The sequence below is a fragment of the Odontomachus brunneus genome, unplaced genomic scaffold (genome assembly GCF_010583005.1).
Source record: "Odontomachus brunneus isolate Ranch 3 - 2012 unplaced genomic scaffold, Obru_v1 Obru_scaffold_055, whole genome shotgun sequence".
Lineage (NCBI taxonomy): Eukaryota > Metazoa > Arthropoda > Insecta > Hymenoptera > Formicidae > Odontomachus > Odontomachus brunneus.
The window spans coordinates 627,888-654,943 of NW_022639505.1; the positions used below are offsets into that span (position 1 = coordinate 627,888).

Consider the following 27,056-nt stretch of genomic DNA (forward strand, 5'->3'; position numbering starts at 1 on the left):
ACAACTCTCTTTCTCTCCCCCTCTCCCTCCCTCCCTCCCTCCCCCTCTCTCTCTCTTTCTCTCTCTCTTCATAATAGTAAATAGTGAACTTTTACTTTCTTATCTGTTCCATATTGTCATCCATATTGTCATTTTTCAAGCTTTCACTTTTTGCACTATCTTAAACAAAATTTTGCACATTTTGAGCAGTCTTTTCTCTTCTTGATGAATATGAATATATTATCAGATGTATATTCGCTGACACCTCTGACAGTGATTAATGCAACTATTGCATTTAATATTGAGCTTTTCATCTAAAACAAAAAAGTGCTTCACACTCCCACTTTCTCCCCTAATTTATACGCGTGCGAAAGTTCGCTCTTGTCGTTGCAGAGTGAGGCGCTTCGATCGGCTGCTTTATTATTGTTACCGATAATAACGGCGACGCGACGACGTAGCCCTGCCGTAAATTTGACGCTCGCTCAGACGAACGTTTCGCCGTCCAATTTAAAGTTTTCCCCGGTCATCAAGGCGGCCGTCGTTTCCGGGCATGATCGAAGACAGCGAGCGAACGCGGAGACTCTAACGAGCCGAGACAACGCGACCTCGCGCTGACAGAGAAGTTAAAGGCGAGCGTGAAAAAAAAAGATTCAAGTATATCGACTCTCTCTCTCTGGCGAGCCCGGGTGCGCCATTGTCGCCGTCGCCGTCATCGCCGCCGCCGTCGTCGTCGTCGTCGGCTATCCTCGAGGCGAGTTAATGCGGCGGTTGGCCACACGCAGTCGCGCATACGAACGACGCGTCGTACGACATGCAAATACCGTCGTACAATTGCCGGTGTCACGCAATCGACTCGACAGCGTCGCGACGACGACGACGACGACGACAAAGTCTCGATGGCGACGGCGACGAGGACGGCAATGGCAATGGCGCTGCGCGACGCGAAGCCGTATCCGTTGCCGTGCAAAAAGCGTGCACCGGGAAAACGTTCGTTAGCGACGATAGAGAGAGATGGATAGATGCTTTATTTGAAGCAGAGTGAGAGAGAGGGGGGGGGGAAGAGGGGATGTTCTGCACAAGATCGACGAGACGGAATTAATAAGAATAAACGGCTCTGCTCCCTACACGCGGCGGATTGATGATACTGTTCGCTCGTTGTCGCGATCTCGGGCTTTACAGTCATGTCGCTGTCGATTACTCCGTCAATTACTACTTAATTAACGTCGAGCTTTGGTATTAATTACTGTTCGGATACGGTGTCACTTTCTGGTTCTACTCGATGTCGATCAAAATGTAATTATAATAGGAATCTTATGAATAACACGTATCGATTGTATTTTTATGTTTTTATGTACAACTTTTTCTTTAATATTCTACGATGTCGTGCAAAATATCACTATTATCGGGATAGCATGATAATGTATAATTCTATTTAATTATGATTAGTTCGTCGGTCATTACTAAATTAACATCGACTTTTAGTATTGATTACTGTTCGGATACGGTGTGACTTTTTTTCTGGTTCTGCTCGACGTCGATCAAAATATAACTATGATGGGAATCTAATTATGGATAACATGTATCAATTACTTTGTGTTTTTATATACGACTTTTCCTCTATTATTCTACGATGTCATAAATTAACGTCGAGCTTTAATGTTGATTAGTGATTGGATACGCGGTAAGATTTTCCGATTGCTCGATGCAGTGCAAAATATCCTTATTTTGGAACTTGAATTAGCACGATTATATATAATTCTAGATAATTATGATTAGTTCGTCAATCATTACTGAATTAACGTCGAGCTTTAGTACTGATTACTGTTCGATTACAGTTCTAACTCTGCTCGATGTCGACCAAAATATAACGATAGGAATTTAGTTGGTACGGTTTTATATATAGTATATAATTGAGTATGCGAATTAATTCAGATATTAATTAAGATTGAAATGAGAGGAGGTCTTCCACATGCAAGTATCTCAATAAATGGCTTACGTCCAATTTTACCGACAAACAGAAATAAATCATATAAAAATATGGGAATATTGAATGCAAGAAGTGTAACAAGAAAATATGAGAATAACACATATCAATATTACTTTTTATATTTTTATATGCGACTTTCCCTCTATTATTCTACGATATTACTAATTAATGTCTCGAGTTTTAATATTGATTACTGGTTGGATTTCTTGGTAAGATTTTCCGATTGCTCGATATCGTGAATATAACTTATGATCTAAATCAAGTTAGCAAGATTATATATAATTCTATATGATTCCATATGAATTAATACAGATATTGACTGAGATAGAAGAAAATATTCTTTTTTCACGATCAGCTATCTCAAAGTAAATAATCGGATTTTTTCGCGTTCATCTACTAATTCATCACTTCTCTTCTCGCAGAATGTTAAATTACAGAAAGTATAAACAAACGTGCATACTAATTATTACTATGAAATGTTAATAATTCTTTGCTGAGCTTCTATAGCAATATTTTCATTATATAATCCGTATTTATAACAATATTAGTAGTATTAGTAATATAACAATTTTATATATTGTTTACAACTAATATAATATTGCATATAACTAAACAATATAATATTGCATATAATATTGCTTATAACAAGGAAGACTAGGCAACTCAAAAATTCAAAAAATTCTGAAAAATTGTGTGCAAATAGAGTAGGTCATTCGTAACATAAAACTATTTTTTGTTCGTGCGGAATTGCAGTTTTATGGGATGAAACGCCCCTTAAAAAAAATCAGTTTTTTTCTTTTGAAGCGAATATCGTTGAAACTATAAAAGATGGAAACAATTTTCCAAAATAAAAATTAAATGATTTCAAGAGTACTTTAGAACAATAATAAAAAAAAATTTTTTAATTGTTTATTTATTATATACCCCCAATCTCACTCCTATTTTAGAAAATTTTTTTATTATAGTAATTAGTTTATTATAGTAAAGTACTCTTGACATAATTTAATTTTCACTTTGAAAAATTGTTTCTATCTCTTATAGTTTCGACGATATTTGCTTCAAAAAGAAAAAAAAAACAATTTTTTTCAAAAGGATATTTCACTCCTTAAAACTGCAATTCCGCACGAACAAAAAATAGTTTTGTGTTACGAATGAGCTACTCGCACACAAAGTTTCAGGATTTTTTTAACTTTTGAGTTGCTCAGTGTTCCTCGTAAGCAATATAATATTGCTTAGTTATTTACTAGCTCCAACGAGGAAAAGATCCACAACAAACAGCAGTACGGAACAAGTATATGAGTATCGAATGCAACGGGCAGTATTTTCATAAAGATAAACATCAGCATGGCGTCTGGTGTAGTTTTACATGAAATGTTTTCTCAATTATCGTGCAATATCGCACAAACTTGTTTACGTGGCGAGTCTCGCGCGTCTGTAGCTCACGGCGCCGTTCACGCCGGCCGAATTCCCAAGTAGAAACGGTCGAGCTATGCGGGACAAGGGAGTGCAGCCAGCAATAAGCGCGACGATGTCGTAAACGACATTAATCCGCGCCACCGGAGAAGTGCATTTATAAGCTAGTCGGTTTCGCACAGACACACGTGCACACGTACACACCGCGGCTAAGGGTAATTTGCACACTCACGTGGCGCGGCGACCGCATAATTTAAAACGTTGATTTATGCTTCATTAGCCCGGCGATTACGTTTCGCCGTTCTTTCGACGTTGCGCGATATTAATCGACGTGTACGACGCGTGTATGACACATTGCTTCCGCCCTTTTACAACGAATAAAGCAGAATTAAAAGCGTGCGAGCGAGCGCCGCGGTCATCGAAATATGTTAATAATTGGACTTCGCGAGAATATTGCCTCTCGCTTGAGGCAGTTGTCTTGCGAAAAATGAATTTTTGAGAATTCCTTGGATTATATACGAATCGAAATGTTATTTAACTTCTCGCGCAATTTGAAAAAGACAATTTCAAGCGAAATATTAAACTGTAAACAGAAGAAAATTGATTCTTTTTTACGATTTTTATTTTAATATAACTGTGTGGACTTTTTCCTTGTATTTCATATTAATAAAATATCAATATAATGTACAGATAGATTTTTAAATATATATCGTTATTTATATTTTATCTCAATTATTCGACTTTTTCTTTGCACTGAACGATGAAACTTTTCGAAAGCTGAGATATTTGAAATTAAAACTTCTAACACATGTTTCTTTATACCATATTGATGTTAATTACCATTTCTTAATTTTAACTTTCACTAAAACTATCTTTATCTTTTAATTTAAAAGCCTGTTCATATTAAAGACCAACATAAAATAGTTGGGATAATATTCAATTTTGAAAACATGCAACCGTAAAAGTTCGTCACATGTAGAGTTGTATTAAAAAACTTCACAGATGTATATCGGAATCGATTAATGGGCGATTCTCTAATGGGCCTTCTATAACAAGCCTTAGTCATAAGTCGTAAGCAAGTTGATCGTCGATTATTTTTAAAAATAACCAACTGTGATTAGTGAATTTTCTTGCGGCTTATGACTAATGGCTTATTGTGGAAGACCCATAATATGTAAATACAAGATATTCTCAAGTAAGATATTGCACTGAAAGAAGGAAAATTAATTCATAACGACTTTTTTAAGTAGGGTAAACTTGGGTAAGATGGCTATACCTTTTTAAAATGCAAAAAAATACATTTCTTATTATTATTTCTTAATAGCGTTTGGCACATTACTTCACTGAAGCCTACAGTACATAATACTATCAGAGTTAAAAGGAAAATACTTCAGTGAAATTATTTATTACAAAAATATCAAAACATGAGCATTGGCCATCTTACTTAAATTTTTAAGACAAAATGGCCATAAGGAATAGATGACCTATACATATTTTATGCTCAAGATTCTGTACCTATTATTTTATAAAATAATGAAAAAAACATAATTTGATATATTTATTTTAGTATAGGATATTTAATACATATTATTTGTGAAAAATATAATACACATATAAAATAGAAACTTCTATTATAAAACTTAAATTCTAAATCCAAGTTTTGATCAAAACATATTGCATATAAGATGTAATTACTATAATTTTTAAAATATTTTTTGAAATATAACGACTTTCGTTTTATAAATGTTAGAATGATAGTGGGCCATCTTATCGAAAAGGTGAGTGAAAGACTGTTATAATAGTACTTATAAACAGATAGTAAAAACAAAAATAAAAATACATGTTATATTAAAATTTACATACCTACTTTATGTAACTAACGTTGATTGCGATAGCTTAACTGTAATTTATTCGACAACAATACAGCAAGTTTTAATGGACACATGAGAAATTTTACACTCGGAAAATACAATTCTGTTGGTGCAACCGAATTTTCGGTTATTTAGGGATCAGACGAAAACTCGGCTGTAGAAACAGAAAAATTCCTTTATAAGGCTTCTGTATAGTCAATTGTTCTCAGTTGCTTCAACCGAGTTCTGATATCGTTGAATGTTCAGACGAATATCTTCGGTTGTGAGAACAGAAATATTAGTTTTCATAATAGAGATATCGCCTAATTTTATTGATATGATATGATATCATATCATATTGATAAGGATATGATATCCTAATTTTTTATTGTGACTCTAATTTTCTAATGTCACTCAATATATTTGTATTTCATAGCGAATGCATTTTAGCTGTCATAGCAGTGACAGCTAAACGATTAGCCTTTTGACTAAGTTCGAATCAGTTACCGCGGTTTAGCTGATATAAGTAATTTTTTGCGTGCACTAAGCAACAAATACTCCTGCTGGTCACGGATACGTGACCAACGAAATAACGATGCAACCTCCCTTCCCCGCTGAGTGTTACCTTAAGAACGTTAACACATTCACGCGATGTCCTGAAAATTGCATTAACGTAAGGCGTGCGGTCACTCTTTCTTACAGGCTCGCGAGGAGAAAATATTTTACAGCGTTTCCCGGGTTTAATCGAATGAGGAGAGGCCGTCATCGTAACTCGATCAATGTTAAATGAAGTGTCGACCAGTCGACCAGGTGGCGGAGGAGGTAAGAGCGGACGATACGAGGCGCACGTAAAGACGGAGAGGCGTCGACGAGCGAGCACGGAGACGCGATGAGAGCAGGTCGCCTGAGAGAGGCCAGCTGGTGGGCAGGACGGGAAGAGGGGGAGGGGGAGGAGAAGAGAGGGGGATGTAGGTGCCGTTGCACTTGCGTTGCTGCAATCGCATTACATCGTCGCGACCGCGATGCATACGAAGTAATCTCGTCGCGGTGGGCCCAGACAAGCTGTCGCCGTGCCTGCATTCTTGCGGGTGACTTTAGTGACGAACGAGGGGGAGGGGGGGGGCGAGGGAGAGGGAGGAGGATAAGCGGGAAGTGAACGGGAGGTACGCGCCGCTCTTGAGCGCGAAAACAGAGACGAGGACAGCGACGAGACTGTTAGACGGAGACGATCGCGGTGACGGAGGAGGGAGGAGGGGAGGGAGGAGGGGGCGGGGCGAGATGGGCGAACAGATCGCGGAGATTTCGCGGGAAAGGAGACGACGACGAGACACGGAGAGGGCGGAGAGGGCGACGGGGATATCGATAATATCGGACGAAGTTCGACGACGCGCTATCATGAATTGTGTATGTGTGTGTGTGTATGTGTGTATGCGACAACGAGAGACACGTGACGAGCGCGTTTTTCACGCTTTCGCGTCTCTTTTTCTCTCTTTCTCTCCTCGCCCCCTTCCCCACCCTCCCTCACTCTCTTTGTACCACGTATCATGTAAACGATCTTTATGGCGCCCACTTCCGGCATTATTAACTCTCTTTCCTGTCCTTCTCGCAATTCTCATGATTGCAATATTTTTTATCGTGTATCGAGTTTCTCTTTTTGATTTATTATTATTTCATTTTCGAAACTGTGTTCTCTTACACGGCGCCTAATATTTCTTTCTCTCTGTAGGAAAGAGACTTAATTTAAATTTCTTGGCTACACGTTTTTTTATTCTGTGACAGTTAGAGAAAGAATTCTCTAGATAAACAGTTGAATGTAACTTTGGCGATAACTTTATTAATCGAAATTTATTAGAGGTTTTACTTCTTTAGTGGTTATATATAACATACATATTTATCATATTATCAATTGATAAAATAGAATTAAATGTAATAAATAAAGCAGAGAGAGAGAGAAAGAGAGAGAGAAGTAGGATTATTTATAATAAAAATTAAATAGGAAATAATAAAAAAATATATAAGTACATAAAAATAAATAGGAAATGAATATATAACTTTGGCGATAACTTTATTAATCGAAATTTATTAAAGGTTTTATTTCTTTAGTGGTTATATATAACATACATATTTATCATATTATCAATTGATAAAATAGAATTAAAAGTAATAAATAAAGCAGAGAGAGAAAGAGAGAAAGAGAGAGAGACGTAGGATTATTTATAATAAAAATTAAATAGGAAATAATAAAAAAATATATAAGTACATAAAAATAAATAGGAAATAAATATATAAATATAAAAGTAGAAAGAAATATATAAGATTATATAAGAAATATATAAGAATATATAAAAGAAATGATCGAAATTTTTAGTGAAATTTTAGTAAATTTGTTGTGGTATCAATATACCAAAAAATTTGCATCATTGTATGGTGACCATAGATTTATAGGGATGAACTGCGCGTTCTCTTTAGATAGTTGAAGTCAGCATAAGTAAGAGAGAACAATAGAAAGTAAGGCTCTTTCCTTGTCTAATTGTTTAGTTGTTGGGGAGAACAAAGGAGAAGCAATCATTTGGTTAATGCCTCTCCTCTTTCACTATGTTTCATTTCCTCTTTTGTCCCCTACATCGCCTTTTGCTAGAGTACTGTGTGACAGAGGAAACATCTTACTCAGCATATCCTCCACTCTCTTGTCGTCAGTTATCTCATAAACGTACGCAGTTTACCTCGATAAGTTTATAATGGAGTTACATATATAATAAATGTGATAAGAAAGATTGTAAAATTTCTACTATCGATCGTCTCCCGTTGTGACAATGAGAATTTACCTAAGCCATGGCCAGAGAAGATAAGATATGACAATAGATTCGAGGAGACAACACGCATGTTTACATGTCAAAATTCGTGACGAGTATTACATAACAAAAAAAAAAAACGGTAAATACAATCACAGCTCTCATCGTATCTTTTATAATATTTTACACTTATAAGAGTTTGCGTCATTGAGACCTCTCTAACATCTCTCTATCTCCCTTCCCATTCCTGTTTGACGATTTCGCGACGGTCACGAAAACACCACATCGAGAATTCGATCAGTTTCTTAGGGCGTTGGTTTGCGACGAAATATCCTTGACTTAATTGGGCCTCGAATGAAAATTCTGCCGATGTGTAAATGGAAAATTGCGCCACCCGTTTCTTGCTAATTTACCAATAGTAACATCGACATTCCACTTTGAAATTCCTATCTCTCCTATCTAATTCCCGCGTCCTCTTTGTCTGCCCTCTTCGTTCGGGTCGGGAGTTGATTATTCATGCGGCCCATTTTGCCACGTTTTGCTTTCATGACTGCTAATAACTCGAGATCTGCGTCTAATCGAATTTATGCAAATGACAATTAGACATATACAGATACGTTTGCGGGCCGCGTGTACCGCTTTACATACATACATTTCGTACATATGTGTACACACGAGAGACAGAGCAGTTTAGCGGGATTACTCGGTCACGTTTGTTGTCTCAGTAAATACGCAAAAATGCTGTGGAGCAGTAATTGCTTAGCCCTGGCGAAAGGGAGAACACGTCTCGTGTAGGAGAAAATGGGGCTAGATGTCCTATATTTTAGAATTTCGAAGTGACAACTTCTCAGGCAACTAATTGTCGTAACTGACTGTACAAATATGATAGAGGCAACCTTCTTCTGTATCCCGCCACGATCCTAACTGTATATTCTGTTTTGTAATAACCAAAATACGAACATGAAGCAAAATAGCTATCTTGTTTTGGTATCGGATTCAGTAGTGTAGAATAAAGAAGACCATGTGACAATATATATATTTTGATTAGTAGTTCCAGTCTCCACGAGAGGTCTCTCTTGCTAACAGCCATTTTCTTTATCATCTAACTTAATCATTCATATAGAGGCAAAATTATTTCCATACGGAAAAATTTTGTAAAAATTACTAATTAATAATATTACTATGATAGGCATATTTTGATATTATTAATAAATTTTGATATATATATATATATATATATATATATATATATATATATATATATATATATATATATATATATATATATATATATATATATATATATATATATATATATATATATATATATATATATATATATATATATATATATATATATATATATATATATATATATATATATATATATATTTATATTATATAAAACATATTTGTTGTTATAATAGAGACTATTTCTTAATGAAACCAATGAAAAATATAATTCAGGATTTTTGGCAAGAGACTCTTGATGGGCCAACTTTATTTCGTTCGTCCATATATTCTACTTCAATCAATTTTATGAATGAAAATTGCATTTATTACCAAAAATAGTATATCTTACACTTGCAAAGAAGTTCCATTCCAACTAATAACGTATCATTTAATTTTATTCAGTCACAATTTAATAATATTCAGTAGAATATTAATAGAAAATTTCGAGGCTCGAAAATTTACTTTACTACTATAAAATTAGTTTTTTCTATTTCTTAATTGAAATAATATTTCGATCTTAATGAATTTCAAGGAAAATATTTTAAAAGGACATTTCGCGATTTTGTACCCTTTCAAGATAAATATTAAAAAGAGCACATGAGCAACATACTGCTGGAGTCATATAGTCTCGATCTCCCCTACACTTTAGAAACGACGATGTATTCCAATTTAAAGCACAAACATTTTAAACCCTTTCAGGACGAGAGATATTTGATGCTGTACGGTCTTCATGCATGTATTTCAGAAACTATCGATCTGATATTCACAAAAATTGGTACGTTTGTTCTTTCCAAATTTGAAGTAAAAAATGTAAAATTCAAAATGGCAGATCAAATATGGCGATTTTCAAAATTAAAAAATTATCTAAATATGAGTGGAACTTCATAATCTTTAAATTTGTATTAGTGAAAATCCTGACTAATTTCGATATACGAATCATTTTTGCAAAGGTGAGCACAAATGAGTAAATGTAACCAGGTTGGGTCAGGTCTAAAAATGCTTTTCCTTGGTCAGCACTTTAAATTTCAAATATTCGATTTCAGTTCTCAAAAAAGTATCTTTGAAAAGTTTCATAGTTCAAATTTCACGGAAATTGAGTGATATTTATATTATTTATCATTTTTTCCGACATATTGGGTCCGCTATTTTGGATTACAGAATTTAAAAAATCTAAGTTTAGATTCGGATTCAACGAGTCCAGAAACCCATAGAATATGTACTTCTCTATAATTATCTCCCCGAGCAACTCCCCGTCCTGGAAGGGTTAAATTAGAAGGCGGCGGCTATGGTGGTGATGGTGAATATAAAAAATGAGTACTGCGCACGTGAAAAATATTTTCGTTCGACGCGACAAACAAAGCGGAATATCTACTTTATCATCGGCGAAATATCAGGTACGACCATTTAGGAAACGCGCAGGAAGTAGGGAATGAAAAGTGCGCTCGCAGTATGTTTCATTACCCGGCTGTCAACGCACTTATATGAACATTAACGAATTTTAATTAAAGCGCGTCGTTATGACGGCCGGCACGTGTTCGGATAATTAGCACTCCGTGTATCTTGGACGCTTCGGACTCTCTCTGATTATGGTGTCTGCGTTGCGCGACGCACCCCGCTTGCATTTACATATACACCGGGCTAATTTCGCCGATGTACAGATTGCGCAAAAACGTGTTCCATGGAGAGAAATCTAGAGGGGAGGAGGAATGGATTTTACATCAGTTAAGATCACAATTGTGCAATAAAAGTTGACTGAATAAGGACTGGCAGATATGTGCTAATTTAACTACATTACAAATTTAATTTAACTACATTATAAGAGAGAAACAATAACGCGAGTAGAATTAAACAAACTTCAGGGCTGTATATGACGAAATAATCACCCTGATGTCTCGAACAAAATTTGCCTGTTTTTTGGTTCTTGTTTGTGCAAAACAAGCTCAAGGTTTAGTTTAACATATAAGACGCTTATAAAGCTAACTCAACATATTACTGATAGTATTTAGAGGAAATCCCGAACCGACTTTTAATCAAAGGGTCATGTTGACTATGTATTCCGTTAACGTGTTTATTGTGAGAGAAATAATGGAAAAAATCGTGAGATATGCTTCTAAAACATAGGAGAAGTAATTATATTCTGGAAGAGACATTTCGCAATATTTTTGCTACGTATTTTTTCACATATATGTTTTTACTCGCAGTAAATACATAAACAAAATACGGTCATGACCAGGTTTTTTCTATCCTCTGTTCTAACTTAACTATTCATCCAAAGGCAAAATTCCTATACGGAAAAATGTAGTAAAAATGACTAATTAATGAAGAGTTACTATGATGGCTTATGATATTCTTTTGATATTATTAATAAATTTTGATATAATATTATTAGTTATTATACAAGATACAGATTTGTTATTACAACAGAAACTATTTTATAGTAAAACCAATAAAAAATATAATCCAGAATTTTTGACAAAACATTTGTTCAGATACTCAAAATGCTTCTACTGTTTCAACGAAAAAAAATTCGGTATATCAATAAATGTGTCATTATAGCTAACAATTAATTGATCTAGCAATAACAAATGAGTTCAAGCAACTATTGAGTGTGAATACAGCATACTTTTTTTCTTTTCTTAGATTACTAAATCTGTTTTCTTAAAGTAGCTCTGAATACAAAATGGGTGCAATAACTAAAATAATATCAACAGAAGTAGTTGCTCTTTGAAACGATTTTCTATTGTATTGGTCATATTGAGCAACTGCTTTAATTCATTTTGGCGGATACTTTCATTGTGTAAAAGTATTTGTAATTCTATGCAATCAGGACAGAAACTTTGCAGAAAAATGTTAACATTTTTGTCAAAGATGTTGACGATTGTTTGTACACAAAATTCTTTTGCTGCACAAATTTGCTTCATTATGTAAGATAAAAAAAATATATATATATCGGATGTTGTAAACTAGACCGGGGAATCGAATTCGGACGACTGCTCTGTCCAATTAAACTAGCTAAAATGTTAAAAAAAGAGAGAACTCCAATGATATAAATCAAAAAATAGAAAAAAGGGCTACAACTTCCGTGCCTGAACTTTTATTAACCTTTTTTTTTCTATTTTTTTAATTAAACTACCTAAAATACACACATATATATCATATACACTCTCCCTCTCTCTTATTAGTGGTTTTAATGATCAAAAAGGTAACTCGCACACACAGCTCATCTTTTATAATTGATAATATCACCCTAAACAATTAGACTGAATTTGTTGAATCAATTTGTAAAGAGCTGTAGAAGAGATGAGAGAAAGTATATCGGGCATGTTAAGAGTGGGCCGGGAATCAAACCCGGCACCTTTCTCCTGTCAATCGACTAGGCTCTACCAACTAGTCACTAGACTATTCAGACCCCACGCTTCGACATATCTTCCTCTTTTTGTCTTCTTAATCGAATACCACATTTGAAAACTTTAACGACAAAATATTAGCATTTCTGCAAAGTTTCCGTCGTACTGATTGCACATAAATACAAATACTTTTACACAATGAAAGTACCTGCCAAAATGAATTAAAACAGTTGCTCGATATGACAAATACAATAGAAAATTTCGAGATTGATATTTTCAGCTGTCAGTATAAATATTTACCCGACGTAAAAGTGTTGCAGTATGTACATACGGAACGTGTATTCACTCCATTCAGCAAAATTTCAAAGACTTCATTAGTTCATCTCTGCCATTGAATTTAGAAGCTTAAAAATATGCGAATTTTGCAAGAAAACTTCTATATATGCATAATTTTTCGTGAAACAAAGCAGCATACATTTTTATATAAAATCTATATGCGTAAGAAATATAGGAAGATTATATTGAAAAAGATACGTGAATATATTAGCGATTATCTAATATGACGTTCTGACTCGAAAATTTAGTTCTTTTCCTTCGACTTTTCTTTTTAATCTAAGAATGTACCAACGCGTCCCTCGTCAATAAAGTTTTATAATATGCGTGTACAGAGAATAAATTCTTCTTCTGAGTACACGATAATATAGGTTTTTATAAAATTTGTTACAAGTATATTTCGAGTTCTCTCAGATTTGTGTCGAGTATGTGAGTATTTGTAGACTATTATCAAGCAAACATTCTTTGTTGAAGATAAACATTACCCAAGAGAGGGAAAGTAAACTGTGAGTAATCTTCCTTTCTTACACGGAAGAAACGGTATGTTTGTGCCAACCAGACTTATGTGTGAGCTAATCATACAGGGTGTCCCATTTTAAAAGATGCACCCTGATAATTTTTCAAGCATATTCAGCAAAAATGTTTCAGACAAAAATTATATGGTTCAATGAAGGACATAAAAAGATATTATTGGTTTGATCTTGCGTGGCGCCGCCAACATCAGATCGAGGTCAACTTTGTTTTTTTAAGTAAAAACATATATTTCTTTATTACGAAATTCTGTCAACTTTATCAAAAAATAGTAAACGATAAAAATTATTTATTTTTTTCTCATAGAGCTCTGAGAATTTTTTCGGAATTTTTTAATTAACTTTTTAGTACTTCAAGAAAATGCAAGAAAATGCAGTACTAAAAAGTTAATTAAAAAATTATAAAAAAATTTTCAGAGCTCTATGAGAAGAAAACAGGAAATCTTTATCTCTTACTATTTTTTCGGTAAAGTTGATAGAATTCGAGTAAAAAATTATTGAAACCAATAATTTTGTAGATATTTCCGTAAATATCTTAGAAAATAGAGGTTATATAAAAAATGTTTTCAAACAAAAGTTGTTTGTTTCTTTACGTAGGATAAAATTCCATAATAAAAAAAATATATATTTCTATTTAAAAAAGCAAAGTTGACCTCGACCTGACGTTGGCGGCGCCACGCAAGGTTAAATCAATGGTACCTTCTTATGTGCTCTATCGAACCATATAACTTTTATCTGAAACATTTTTCCTGAATTGGCTTGGCTGAAGAATTATCAGGATGCATCTTTTAAAATGGGACACTCTGTACAGTTTCCTTTCCGTGCAGCAGTAGACGATATGATTCTGCGTGTACACCTTCGTTCTTAATTTCACCTCGACTTCGCGCGATCGAGATTGACGTACTGCGAGACGCAAAGGTTAAACGAGCATTAACGCGTGGCCATAAATCGTGGATGCACTATAACATAATTCACATTGCAGACGACATTACTCACCGGCAAGAACTCCGGCCATGTAAACCGCGGCGATCCTCAGGCTTCCGTGAACCATTTCCAAGGGAAGTCCCACGACCACCTGTACCCCCAGGTTAAACAGCAGGTGAAGCCACCTGAAAAAGCAACCACGCGGTAAATTACCGAGGCATATTGTGTTTAAAGGACGATTGTTCTGTTTAAAGGACGGCGTTACGGGAATTTTTCTAATTTAATTACGGTATATTTGCGTGCTACCTTTTGAAGCACGCCCATCACGTGCTCCGCGACTACAGGGTCAACCAGAGTAGTAACTGTAACGCCGTTTCCGACAATATCTCTATTCGTGACCGAGATAATCGCCATAAAGCCGCGCAGGGAAGCGGAAAAATTGGCTATTATAACAAATAAATGCGAAATTACAACCGCGGCGAGCCGTACTGAGCGTATCGCGGAATCACGTCATGTCGTCGATATCACGATTAACGTGTAACGAAATAATTAGCTCCACTACTGTTCGACGAAACAACCTCCAAAGCCGAGTTAACCTTCTGAGTTAACGGAGTATCGGTCGCAACTCCGGTCGTTGAAGATATAGGAAGTTCGAGGCTGTGTAATAGATTCGAGCCATGCTGCGTCGTTCAATCGTGAGTTATAACGCCGCGGGCAGCCACGGCTACGGTTTTAATTAGGAATATCTCGTTATACAGGATGTCCGGTAACTCACAGAGGAGCTGCGGTATACAAGTAGATTAGGTCAAACTGAACAAAAAATTCCTCTGCCATTTTGCGAACGATGTAAAATTCTAAGTTATTAACCCTTTCAGGACGGGGGTTGCTCGGGGAGATAATTATAGGGAAGTACGTATTCTATGGGTTTTTGGGGTCGTTGAATCCGAATCTAAACTTAGATTTTTAAAATTATGTGATCCAAGATAGATGAAAAAATGATAAATAATAAAAATATCACTCAATTTCTGTAAGATTTAAACTTATAATAAACATCGGGCGTGATGCCGCCGTCCTTACCATATAAAATAAACAAATTTGCTCTTATTTTGTTCTTTATGAATATGGCTATTGTCCGAATTAGAATTAAATAATTTGAAGGAAAATTAACAAAATGACGGAGTTTGAAAAATAGTCGTTTGATTTTTACTGAAAAAATTCTAAACTTTTGCGATCCAGAAAAATAATAATTTTAAAGATATCAGGAAGATTCGAGTTCGAGCAATAGCCACATTCATAAAGAACAAAATAAAAGCAAATTTGTTTATTTCAGATGACGAAGACGACGGCAATCCTGTGTTGCCGATGAAAGACGGCGTGACCTGTTTCGTCCACTTGTATTTTCTCCAATTTTGAATAAAAAGCTTTGACAAAATTGGAGATATTTCCTCAAAGATGAATAAATAGCAATACAAAACATTAACTCTGTAGGTTTAACCATTTGTTTAAAATTAATTCCGAAAAATCGGGTCTTGAAAACGAGTCTTTTTTGATACTAGAATATCCCATTAATAACAAAACATCTATGTGATAATTTGGAAAATGGTAGAGGACTTTTTCAGTTTGATATGTAAGTACACTGATAGAAAAAAAATAGTTGAATCAACTATAATCTCACTATATTTTATAAATAATTTTGGCGTCAACCACATTTTTATAGATACCTTAAACATGCAATTTATAGTAAAGGTAACCATAAAATATAGTCCGCACAACCATCTTACATAGCTATCATAAAATAAAATGAAATATTGGTATATTAAAATACCAATTTACCACAAAATATTGTTACAAGAAACGTATTTAAAAGTACGATTTTAACATGCGCAATAGTTGTGTGCGAAACTCTGCTAATATTTTAGTAGTAACATATTATTATTTCTTCCTCTTCTCTCCTCTTCCAGTCCTATTTACTACAGTTCAAGTGTGTGGTGGTTGATCTTTCTTTTCATATGCTTGTGGTGCATGAAAAATTTTCAGCTGGGGATCGAACCCGGGGACCTCTAAGCATGATAGTCCAATGTGCTATCTGCCATGCTACGCTCACATATTATTTCTTATATTTAATTTAATATATAGGCTCGTCCAATAGAGATCTCTTTACTATATTTATGGTAAATTGGCAATTATAAATATAGTCAAATTTATCATACATATAATTATACTCGCTATTTAGGATAGTTATGTGTTTCATTATTTTTTTTGTTTTTACCATATGTATATAGTAAAATAAATGGTAAAAATATAGACACATTTACTATTTTTTGCGATTAAATACAGTTGCGTTGACTGTATAAAATAGTTAATTCATTGTACTATTTCATATGTGTAATTCAACTATATTTATGTTTCACATCATTATAAATCAGAGTAAGAAATTTTTATGGTTGGTCTAACCATGCTTATATTGTAATCTTTACCACAATTATGGTAACGCTTACTGATTTTATGATATTCCTTACTATAATTTTTTTACTATGTGTTTATAGTTCCAATTATCATGCATTTTTCTCTCAGTGTATACAATGGCAAACGTCGCCATCGCAGCTCACCTACTGTATGGCGCGTGATCATTCTGGAATCTTCTTGGATTAATAACCCAAAATTTTACGCGCATTAAAAGAAAAATATAGTTGCTTTCAGCATCAACCATACTATTTTGTAATTTTAACCAAAAAAATAATTAGAAGAATCATCTTTCTAATAATACTTACTAAAACAATGGTTTTTCTAACTATTTTTGTCCTTAAAATCAAAAGAGTATAGTTGACGCCAAAGGCAACTATATATTTTTCTCTCAGTGTGGTTGTTCGTAAAATGATGAATGAGGAATTTCTTGCTCAGTTTCATCTAATCTACACTGAGAGAAAAAAATAGTTGGAATAACTATAATCTCATTATATTTTATAGTTCGTTTTGACCTCAAACATATATTTATAGTTCATCTAAACATGAAGATATAGTAGAATGAACACAGATTTATAGTTACCATCTTATTACTCTATATATATGGTAAAGCTTTTGGGAATATAGTTACATGTACCTACATTTACCAAATATTCCAATTGTATTGACTATATAAAATAGTTAATTTCTCTTACCATTAAATATTTGCTATCTTACTATGTTTTTTATTTCAAATAATTATAATTCTTGGTAAAAATTTTACACGGGTCAGTTATACTATGTTTATATTGTAAATATTACAAATATTATGGTAACATTTACTACAAAAATTATATTCCTAACTATAACCTTTTTACTATGTCATTATGTTCCAAATATCTATATTTTACACGGGTCAGTTATACTATGCTTATATTGTAAATATTACAAATATTATGGTAACATTTACTATAAAAATTATATTCCTAACTATAATCTTTTTACTATGCCATTATGTTCAAAATTTCTATATTTTACACGGGTCAGTTATACTATGCTTATATTGTAAATATTACAAATATTATGGTAACATTTACTATAAAAATTATATTCCTAACTATAATCTTTTTACTATGCCATTATGTTCCAAATATCGTACATTTTTCTCTCAGTATACCTGAACACCCCGACTCCTCCGTGAGTTACGGACACCTTGTATGTAGGCGGTCCTTTACCTTCCCTTCGTCCCCGTCGCGGCGGCAGATAAGGACTCGGCGACGGAAGCGGTCAAAACGCGGCCCAGAAAAGTCGAAGATGCGACGACGACGACGACGAGCGCGATTCCGCCGATGGTTCGTGCGACATTCGTAACGGCCAGGAGAATTACTAGGGTAATTATACTTCGCGGGCAATTTAGCGGATCACGATCAAACAACATTCTTATTCTCCCGGAGTAAGCATTAGTTCGACGAGAGAGAAAGAGAGAGCAGAGTGCGGAGAAAGAGAGAGATGAGAAGAGAGAGGGAGAAAGGAAAAGGGGGAGGAGGAGGGCGTTGGGGGAACAGAGAGGGGGAGAGGGGTGGGCGCCGCGGAGTGAAATAATTGCGAGATACCCCGGGCCTCGGGGCCGCGGTCGTAAGGGAAGTTTTATCAGCGACTTCTGCGCCACAGAAGCACGAAAATCCGATACCCGGCCGTTATCGCGAAACTTCGGCTGACTAATTATTACGTCTCGCCGAGGATTCCCACGTGCGCGCACTCGCTCGCTCGCTAACGACGACGACGACGACGACGACGTAGAATGTCAAGACGACGATGAATCTCGCGAGAAACGACGTAGTTTCATAAAGTGTTGTAAAACGCGAATAAAATGGTGGCTGGGGGGAATGTAGGAAGGGCCGGGAAGGGAGGTGGGGGAGTAAACGGCGCTTATGGCGGCGAGTAACACGGATTTGCCGGATCGAGATTAGAGTCGAAGCCGCAGGGATTTCGGCTGAATTCGGCGGCGATGGCCGGGAACAAAAGCGATGTTAGATAAAACGCGGACGATAAGAGTCGCGCAGGAGCCAGGAAGGGAGAGGGAAGAGAGAGAGGGAGCGAGAGAGGGAAGGAAGGAACGATACGATCGAGACCGTTGCCCGGCCCTCGGAAAATTCGGTCGGCCGACGGGCCGCGCGCGGATATCGGCGAGAGGAAAACTCTCCGCGTGGAAAAGAGCGGGAGGGTAGGAAGAGCAGGGAGGGGTTAGGGGTGGTGAGGGCAATTATGAACATTATCTCGCAGTAAGAGGGAACTTTCTAAGCAACGGCGGAGAATGATCGTTCTCTTATCTGTCGCGTCACACGCTCGAGAGCGTAGAAAATCTCGTAAGAGAGCGGGATTCCAGTTGGCAGAGTGGCGGGGAGGCTCCAGGTTGTCGCCGGAGAAATTGCTGCAGAGTATACGTACATTAGATTGACTCGGAGCTCTTTTCCCGCGGAGCATACATTTCGCTCGTCGGCGTGCTTTTATTTGAAAGGAGTTTTGCTTACACGTAAACTGAGCTTATATCAACATCTGCTCGGTGTTTATGGGAAAGAAAAGATTTTTTTAGTCGATCTAATACGTTATATAAATAAAAGAGAGAGAAGGACTTATACATAAGAGTAAGTCAAGGGGTAGGTTTTTTGTTTGAACGATTTAAATTAACTGTGAGAGAGTAATAATGTTCGACAATACACAGTAATGCTGAAAGAAAGAGAGCTTTCCCAATTTTAAAACGTGCATACAATTTCATGTGCACTTAGTGAAAAAAATGGTTGATCTAACTAAAATTATAATTTTTTTGTCGCTAATCACATCTCTCGGTTGCTCTAACGCGAAAATGGTAATAGCATACATATAAATTTATGATCATTAACAATATAATAGGATTTAATAAAAAAATAGTTTTCTTGACCATAATTTATGTAGTAATTATTTTCTTGTGATTACAGAACCAAATACTTTTTTGTCAATGTAATCGATGAAAACCGGGAGTAGAAAGCACACTTTTCAGAATTTCAAAGTTACAAATTTTCAGACAATTTATTGTTGTGATTAACTTACAAACATAGTAGAGGTAATCTTCTTTTATATTTTTATGTCCGCAACGATTCTGTAATTTTCTTTTTCATTAGCCGAAATACGAACGTTGTCATTTTCTCCCGCTAATATATCAAATTGGCGACTTAGGATAAAAAGATATAAAGTATGACCTGACTAGGTCATATTTTCATAAAATGAAAGGTTATGTCCATAAAATGTTTTATTTCAGATAAAACTGCTTTATTTCAGGTAAAAATGTTTCATTTCATAAAACGTTTTATTCAGATTTCCACGAAACTGTGCTACTTCGAATGCAATTTTCAATACTCCCCAATCAATTTAACTTGAAATTAACGTTTGCAAGTGATTTAGCACATCAAAAAATATAAGAAAACATTACACCTTGATGCAAACGATTTAGCACGTCAAAAGTACAAGAGAACATGCACAAGAAAGGTTCCGTAATCGCCTAGGCCAAAATTGGCCTGTTTTATCCATCCTCCTTTCTTCCTCTAACATATTGAATTTCGCGTCTCTGTGACACAATATAACGCCTATCGCAAAGGAGCAAAAGAGAAAGCTCGATTCTAATCTCGGGAAACGATTGATATTTCTCTTCCTTTCCTTTCGTCGGGACCATTTTACGTTTCCCGACGACTCTCGACGATTGCAGGAGTCTCTCTCTTCGCGCCCGGAGCACGCTCGTGCGGCCGCAATTAGCCTGCGTATACCGTAGCGGCGACGTGCGCCTAGGAAGCGACCAATTTGCATCGGCTACGAGGCGCAATCGTCGCTGTGCGCCGCGCCAGTCGCGATGCGGTCAAACGGAAAGAATGCGCTCGTCGAAATTATTCCTCGCGATCGCTGGCGTTGCGTTCTTTCGCTCGCGAATCGCATCGCGATCGTCAGAGCCTCATCGACAGAAGTGGATGCCGCGATTCCCCTCCCCTCGCCCCTTTTTTCCACACCTTTGCCTCTCCGCATCTCACCAGGCATTGAATAAAGAATACCAGGAAGGAGCATAAAGAGAAAATCCTTTGTTAGAAGTGCGAAGGATGTGACGTAGTGAAAGTGAACCAAATGCGATTATCGATACTGTGGAATCGATGTAAACGTCGTGACGTAATATTAATCGAATAGACAAAGGTATGTAAACGTACTGAAGAGAAAATTATTACAAGTGACTAATTTTATTTAGCTCACCAATATTAGCAAAATATAAATACAATTTTTCTATTGTTCTTTCAAAATTAATATTCCTTTGCTACATTGAGAGAAAAATTATCTTAAAATCAATAAATATTTCCTTGGTGGGTGCCATTAACATATTTAGTTAAATCTACATTCTCTTTACTTAAATCAAATATTGTTTATTTAAATCAAGTAAACAATATTTGATTTAAGTAAAGAGAATGTAGATTTAAGTAAATATATTAATGGCACCCACCAAGGAAATATTTGTTGATTTTAAGATAATTTTTCTCTCAGTGTATATACTTCCAAGATGTTTAGGGTAAACTCGGGTATTATAGCCATAGGCTGTAATTTATTAATTGCAAAACATTGCGTTTGTGTAATCAGTCACAAAGATAATCGATATTCATCATAGTGTATGTGCGTACATTTTTCGAAATAGCAAAATTATGAATATTATGTTATATTTTTATTCTCGACTACCTGTAAAATTTCTCATGTGTCCACTAAAACTTGCTGTAACGTCGAATAAATTACAGTTAAGCTATCGCAATCAACGTTAGATATGTAAAATAGGAGCGTAAATTGTAATATGATATGCATTTTTATTTCCGTTTTCACTATTTGTTTATAAATACTATGGCCGTCTTTTACTCACATTTTGGTAAGATAACCTACTACCATTCTAGGAACATTTATAAAACGAAAGTTGTAACGTTTCAAAAATTATTTTCAATATTATAGTAATTAAATCTTATGTGCAATATGTTTTGATCAAAAGATTGCATTTAGAATTTAAGTTTTGTAATAGAAGTTTCTATTTCATATGTGTATTATATTTTTCACAAATACTATGTATTAAATGTCTTATATTAAAATAAATTATGTTTTATTTATTATTTTATAAAATAATAGGTAAACTTAAGGTACAGAAACTTGAACATAAAATATGTATCTATTCATCTATTCCTTTATGGCCATCTTATCCGAAAAATTTAAGTAAGATGGCCAATGCTCATGTTCTGATACTTTTGTAATAAATAATTTTACTGAAGTATTTTCCTTTTAACTCTGATGATATTATATACTGTAGGTTTCAATGAAGTAATGTGTCAAACGCTATTAAAAAACAACAAAAAGAAATGTTTTTTTTTGCATTTTAAAAAACTATGGCCACCTTATTCGAGTACCCTGAAGTATACCGCCAGACTGTGTTTCCAGTAACTTATGACGTAGTTCACGTCATCAAACTGAAGCAATGCAACACAATCGATTATCCGCGATATATCGCAACATGTTCCTTCCTGGTATTCTTTATTCAATGTCACCAGGGAACCGGAGTCCTGTGGAAACGGCGAAGAAGGCGAGAGAGACAAACAGAAGAGTGTACCGCAGATGGGAATAGGAGAAGGCGGCCATGATTAGGTCGGAATTAAATCGATGCTCGGAATTCCAACGGATTTCTTGCCCAGCTCGTTCCCGCGCAAATGCAAATGGGAGCGATGCGATCGCGGGGGCGGTAAACGGCGGTGACCTCTCCACCGTTGGAACAGACGTGATGTATAGGCGTCGATACGTTTTCAGAATGCAATCATCGGAATGGAACGCGTAAGGAGGCGTAGCGCGCGTATGCTATCGTGCCGGAGCGGTTCATAAATTTTCGCAGCCCTGCCCCGTCGATACCGATGGTTCGCCGACGGGACTTGGACTGGACCATCGTGCGATAGCCACTTTTAAGTTCTCCTTGGCACCCTCGGAAGCGTTCGTCGGAAACACGGGAACGGAATTTATAGATTTCCCCCTCCCCTCCCTCTCACTAGTACTCTAAACCTAAACCTCTTCAAGTGATGGTTCATCCAAAACGAGTAAAAATTCGTACGAGGCTGCAGTGAAAGTGTCACTTGGAGTCAAAAGAGAATATATTTAACTTTTCCAGGGTTATTGACATACAGGGTGTCCCATTTTAAAAGATACACCCTCATAATTCTTCAGCCAAGTATATTCAGCAAAAATGTTTCAGACAAAAGTTGTTGGATTCAGAGGGGGACATCTGAAGGCGACCTTGACTTTGACCTCGGAGCTCATTCTGAAGATTATTCGAAAGTCAACTTTATATTTTAAATAGAAACATTATTTTTTTCTTATGGAATTTTATTCTGCGTAAAGAAACTAACAACTTTTGTTTGGACAAATTTTTCGTACGACCTCCATTTTCTAAAATATTTACGGAAATATCTACAAAATTATTGGTTTCAATAATATTTTACTCGAATTCTATCAACTTTACCGAAAAATAGTAAGAGATAAAAATTGTTTATTTTCTTCTCATAGAGCTCCGGGAATTTTTTTAGAATTTTTTAGGTAACTTCTTAGTACTGCATTTTCTTGAAGTACTAAAAATTTATAAAAGTATAAAAAATTCTGAAAAAATTTCTGGAGCTCTATAAGAAGAAAATAAACAATCTTTATCTCTCATAATTTTTCGGTAAAGTTGATAGAATTCGAGTAAAAAATTATTGAAACCAATAATTTTGTATATATTTCCGTAAATATCTTAAAAAATGGAGGTCGTGCAAAAAATTCATTCAAACAAAAGTTGTTAGTTTCTTCACAAAAAATAAAATTTCGTAAGAAAAAATTAATGTTTCTGTTTAAAATACAAAGTTGACTTTCAGAATAACCTTCAGAATGAGCTCCGAGGTCAAAGTTAAGATCATCTTTAGATGTCCCTCTCTGAATCCGACAACTTTTGTTTGAAACATTTTTGCTGAATATACTTGGATGAAGAATTATGAGGGTGTATCTTTTAAAATGGGACATTCTTTATATGTGTACGTGTTGATAGGTTCAATTTCTCTCTTCTTAAAGGGACTGGAAAGTTAGATCGCCTGAAAATCGTGCTTGTCCTTTCAGAATTTTTTATGACAAACTGAATCAATATGCGAAAGTGTTATTTTGACGTGTATTTATACAACATATAAAGAGAAGAAAAATATAATTTTGATGAACAAATACTCAATATAAGTGTATGGTACATGCAGTTAAAAAATATTTCGTTTTTCTTTTCAGGGTCGTCATTTTGCAGTAATAATATTGCAGTAATATCAAGAAAATTTCCATAAGTTTGTCGTTATCGTACTACTACAATGGAAATTGAGTAAAAATTATCAAAATTACAAATATCTCAATGGAATATTATTAAATTTTCAGTTCTTTTATTGTAAAAAAATTAATATTTCAAAATTAAATATTTTCACGAGTTTGTCAGTGGTTCACACGATATCGATAAGCTTACAGAAATTTTTTACCTAAAATTCAGCTTAATTAAACCATCGAGAGTCAAGATATTACTGCAAAATGACGATCTTAAAAAGAAAAGCGAAATATATTTTAACTGCATGTACAATACACTTATATTAAGTATTTGATCATGAAAATTATATTTTTCTTTTCTTTATATGTTGTATAAATACACGTAAAAATAACACTTTTGCATATTTATTCAGTTTGTCATAAAAAATTGTAAAAGAACAAGCACTATTTTTAGGCAATCTGATCCTCCAGTCCCCTTAAGGAGACTAGAACGGTTTGAAATCTTCAAAAAATCGATTTTTGGATCTTTTACATAATCGTTTAGTACAATTCTTTAAGAACATTTTGGCGCAAAAAGAATCTTGATATTCGCAAAATTAAGTTCAGGAGAGCGAAAAATGTGAGGCGGCCGACGGAGCGCGCGCGATCATGTAGTGTAATAAATGTAGATATTGTTTATTTAAAACAAACTGATAAACAGTAATAACAGTTCGAGAACTTAGAAATAATAATATCGGAAACAAAGACTGTAGGCGTGTGGAGGTACTGCTAACAAGTATAAGAGTAACAACAAAGGAGACGAGAACAGTCGATCGGTCGATAGTAGAAGCAGCCGGTCGTTTATTTTTCAAAACAGCATTTTCCGCTCCTTTTGCCAGGATCACTCAAGAACGGCTGAGGATACTGACTTGATCTTTTTTTTTAATTAAAGACGTACTGCATAGACTGATCCGAAGTTTGCATATGAAAATTAATTTTTTAATACTGTTTTAACAATAAGTAACTTAAATTTTTAGACATTTTTGGTTTCTTGTCTATTAATTCTCTAATTTTTGAGATTTTTAGTTCCATTTCGGTTCAATCTATAGAGAAATCTCATCTACAAAATGACGCTTGACGCATTAAAAAATTCCAACTAGTTTTCCCGGAATTCCCGTGGCAAAACCGCAAAACTAACGTTTCTTTAATTTAACAATATCTCACTCAATTATTAATATTTTTTGAACTTCTATCGCTTATTGTATTCCTAAAAGTATGTATAAACAAAACTAAAAAAACAAACCTTGTGTTCGTTCGTCGACAATTGTCATTCGAATTTCATTTAATTTTCAGAAGATGAAACCGTTCTAGTCCCCTTAATGATCATTTGACTCTCGCGTTGTTGAGTTACACCGTTTACGGAATCGGTAACCGGAGAACTGGCGTCGGTCGCATCAATTGATGGAAATTCGACAACGTTATTAGTATGCATGCGACCTAGGGCGACGCGTTTAATAAAATATTACGGCGTCTACTGTCGAACAATAGCCCGCAGCGCGTGGACGGACCTCTCGCGCAATCAGCAAAATCTGCTCCCAAGACATGCGCCCGAGTCACGATAAGGTTTCTCAGTCGACCGCGCCAATTTCGGTTAATTGGATAGCAATTAGGCGAATCTCGGGCATTGTGTGCCCGGCGGACGAATTACGACGGGTATCCCGGCTTCCGCGTGAGGACCTCCCTCCCCCTTCTTATCCTTCGCCTTCTCCTCCTCCAACATCTCACCTTTTTCCTTCGCCATCTGTTTCAGTCCACGAAGAGAGAAGGCGACGGGGACCAAATTTCCATTCGACGAATACGAATGACGGTAACCGGCCTCCTACGACGGATATCTATTCGTCTTATCGTTTTCGTCATTGTCGCCCGGATGGGGGGAGGAGAGGGGGTGGGGAGGAGGCAGAGAAAGAGAGAGAAAGAGAGAGAAGGGCCGCCGGTCGTCCTTGCGCGATTCCATTTCGACGATTGCGCACTTACGATGAATCACAATGCGATCGATACTTACAGATTGACCATCCCGAAAATACTGAAAATACCGAACGATATTCTGGGGACCGATTCTATGAACGGAGCGGCTGGGAATGCTCTCATATTTCATTTAATTTCACGCGGATGTTGCTCCGATGGAGGTTTTTACTTGAAACCCTGCTGGAACACTTGCGGCGGGGCAAACGCCGTCAATGAGTAATTTGACGGTTACTTTCGGACGACGGTTTCGATGTGTTGCAGTTTTAATTCCGCCGAAATGATGCGCGCACTCGTGGAAATCGAGTTACACTCTCGAGATTTCTTGAAATAAAATTTGACTTACAAGGTACAGCTGAATACCGAGACACTCGAAATATCGAATGCGATTTTTTATTCATGTAGAGTGAATTCTTCACACCGAATCGACGAGTGAATATTTTCACATGAACTTTAAGTGCGAATCTGATGTGTACTCGGCTTCAAAGAGCTTTGAACGCTCTTTTCTTCATTGCAGTTCGGAACGCAGCTGATGGTCCAATAGGAGAAGAAATTAAAGAAATAACAAAATGGATAATGAATTGTATAAATGTCGATAACGTAGAGGCGATCATCAAAATGGCATGTCACAGACAAACATTAAAGCCCAGTGCCAACGGAGAGTGGCACTGAAGTGACTGCATTTGAAGTTTCTCCTGCCTCACACTTTTCGCGCTCCTGAACTTAATCTTGCGAATATCAAGGTTCTTTTTGCGCCAAAATGTTCTTAAAGAATTGTACTAAACGATTATGTAAAAGATCCAAAGATCGATTTTTTGAAGATTTCAAACCGTTCTAGTCTTCTTAAGGAGACTGGAGGGTCAGATTGCCTG

At 35.7% G+C, this 27,056-nt stretch overlaps 1 protein-coding gene across 3 annotated transcripts in view; it reads right to left on the reverse strand.

The window, feature by feature from the left end:
- LOC116845667 (protein rhomboid) overlaps positions 1-27,056 on the reverse strand; it is a 561,105-nt gene that overhangs the window by 72,907 nt on the left and 461,142 nt on the right. For all 3 annotated transcript variants that reach the window (XM_032818659.1, XM_032818660.1, XM_032818661.1), the window contains exon 4: positions 14,461-14,573. In XM_032818659.1, coding sequence (XP_032674550.1) covers positions 14,461-14,573 — 113 coding nt within the window. The remainder of the gene's footprint in view (positions 1-14,460; positions 14,574-27,056) is intronic.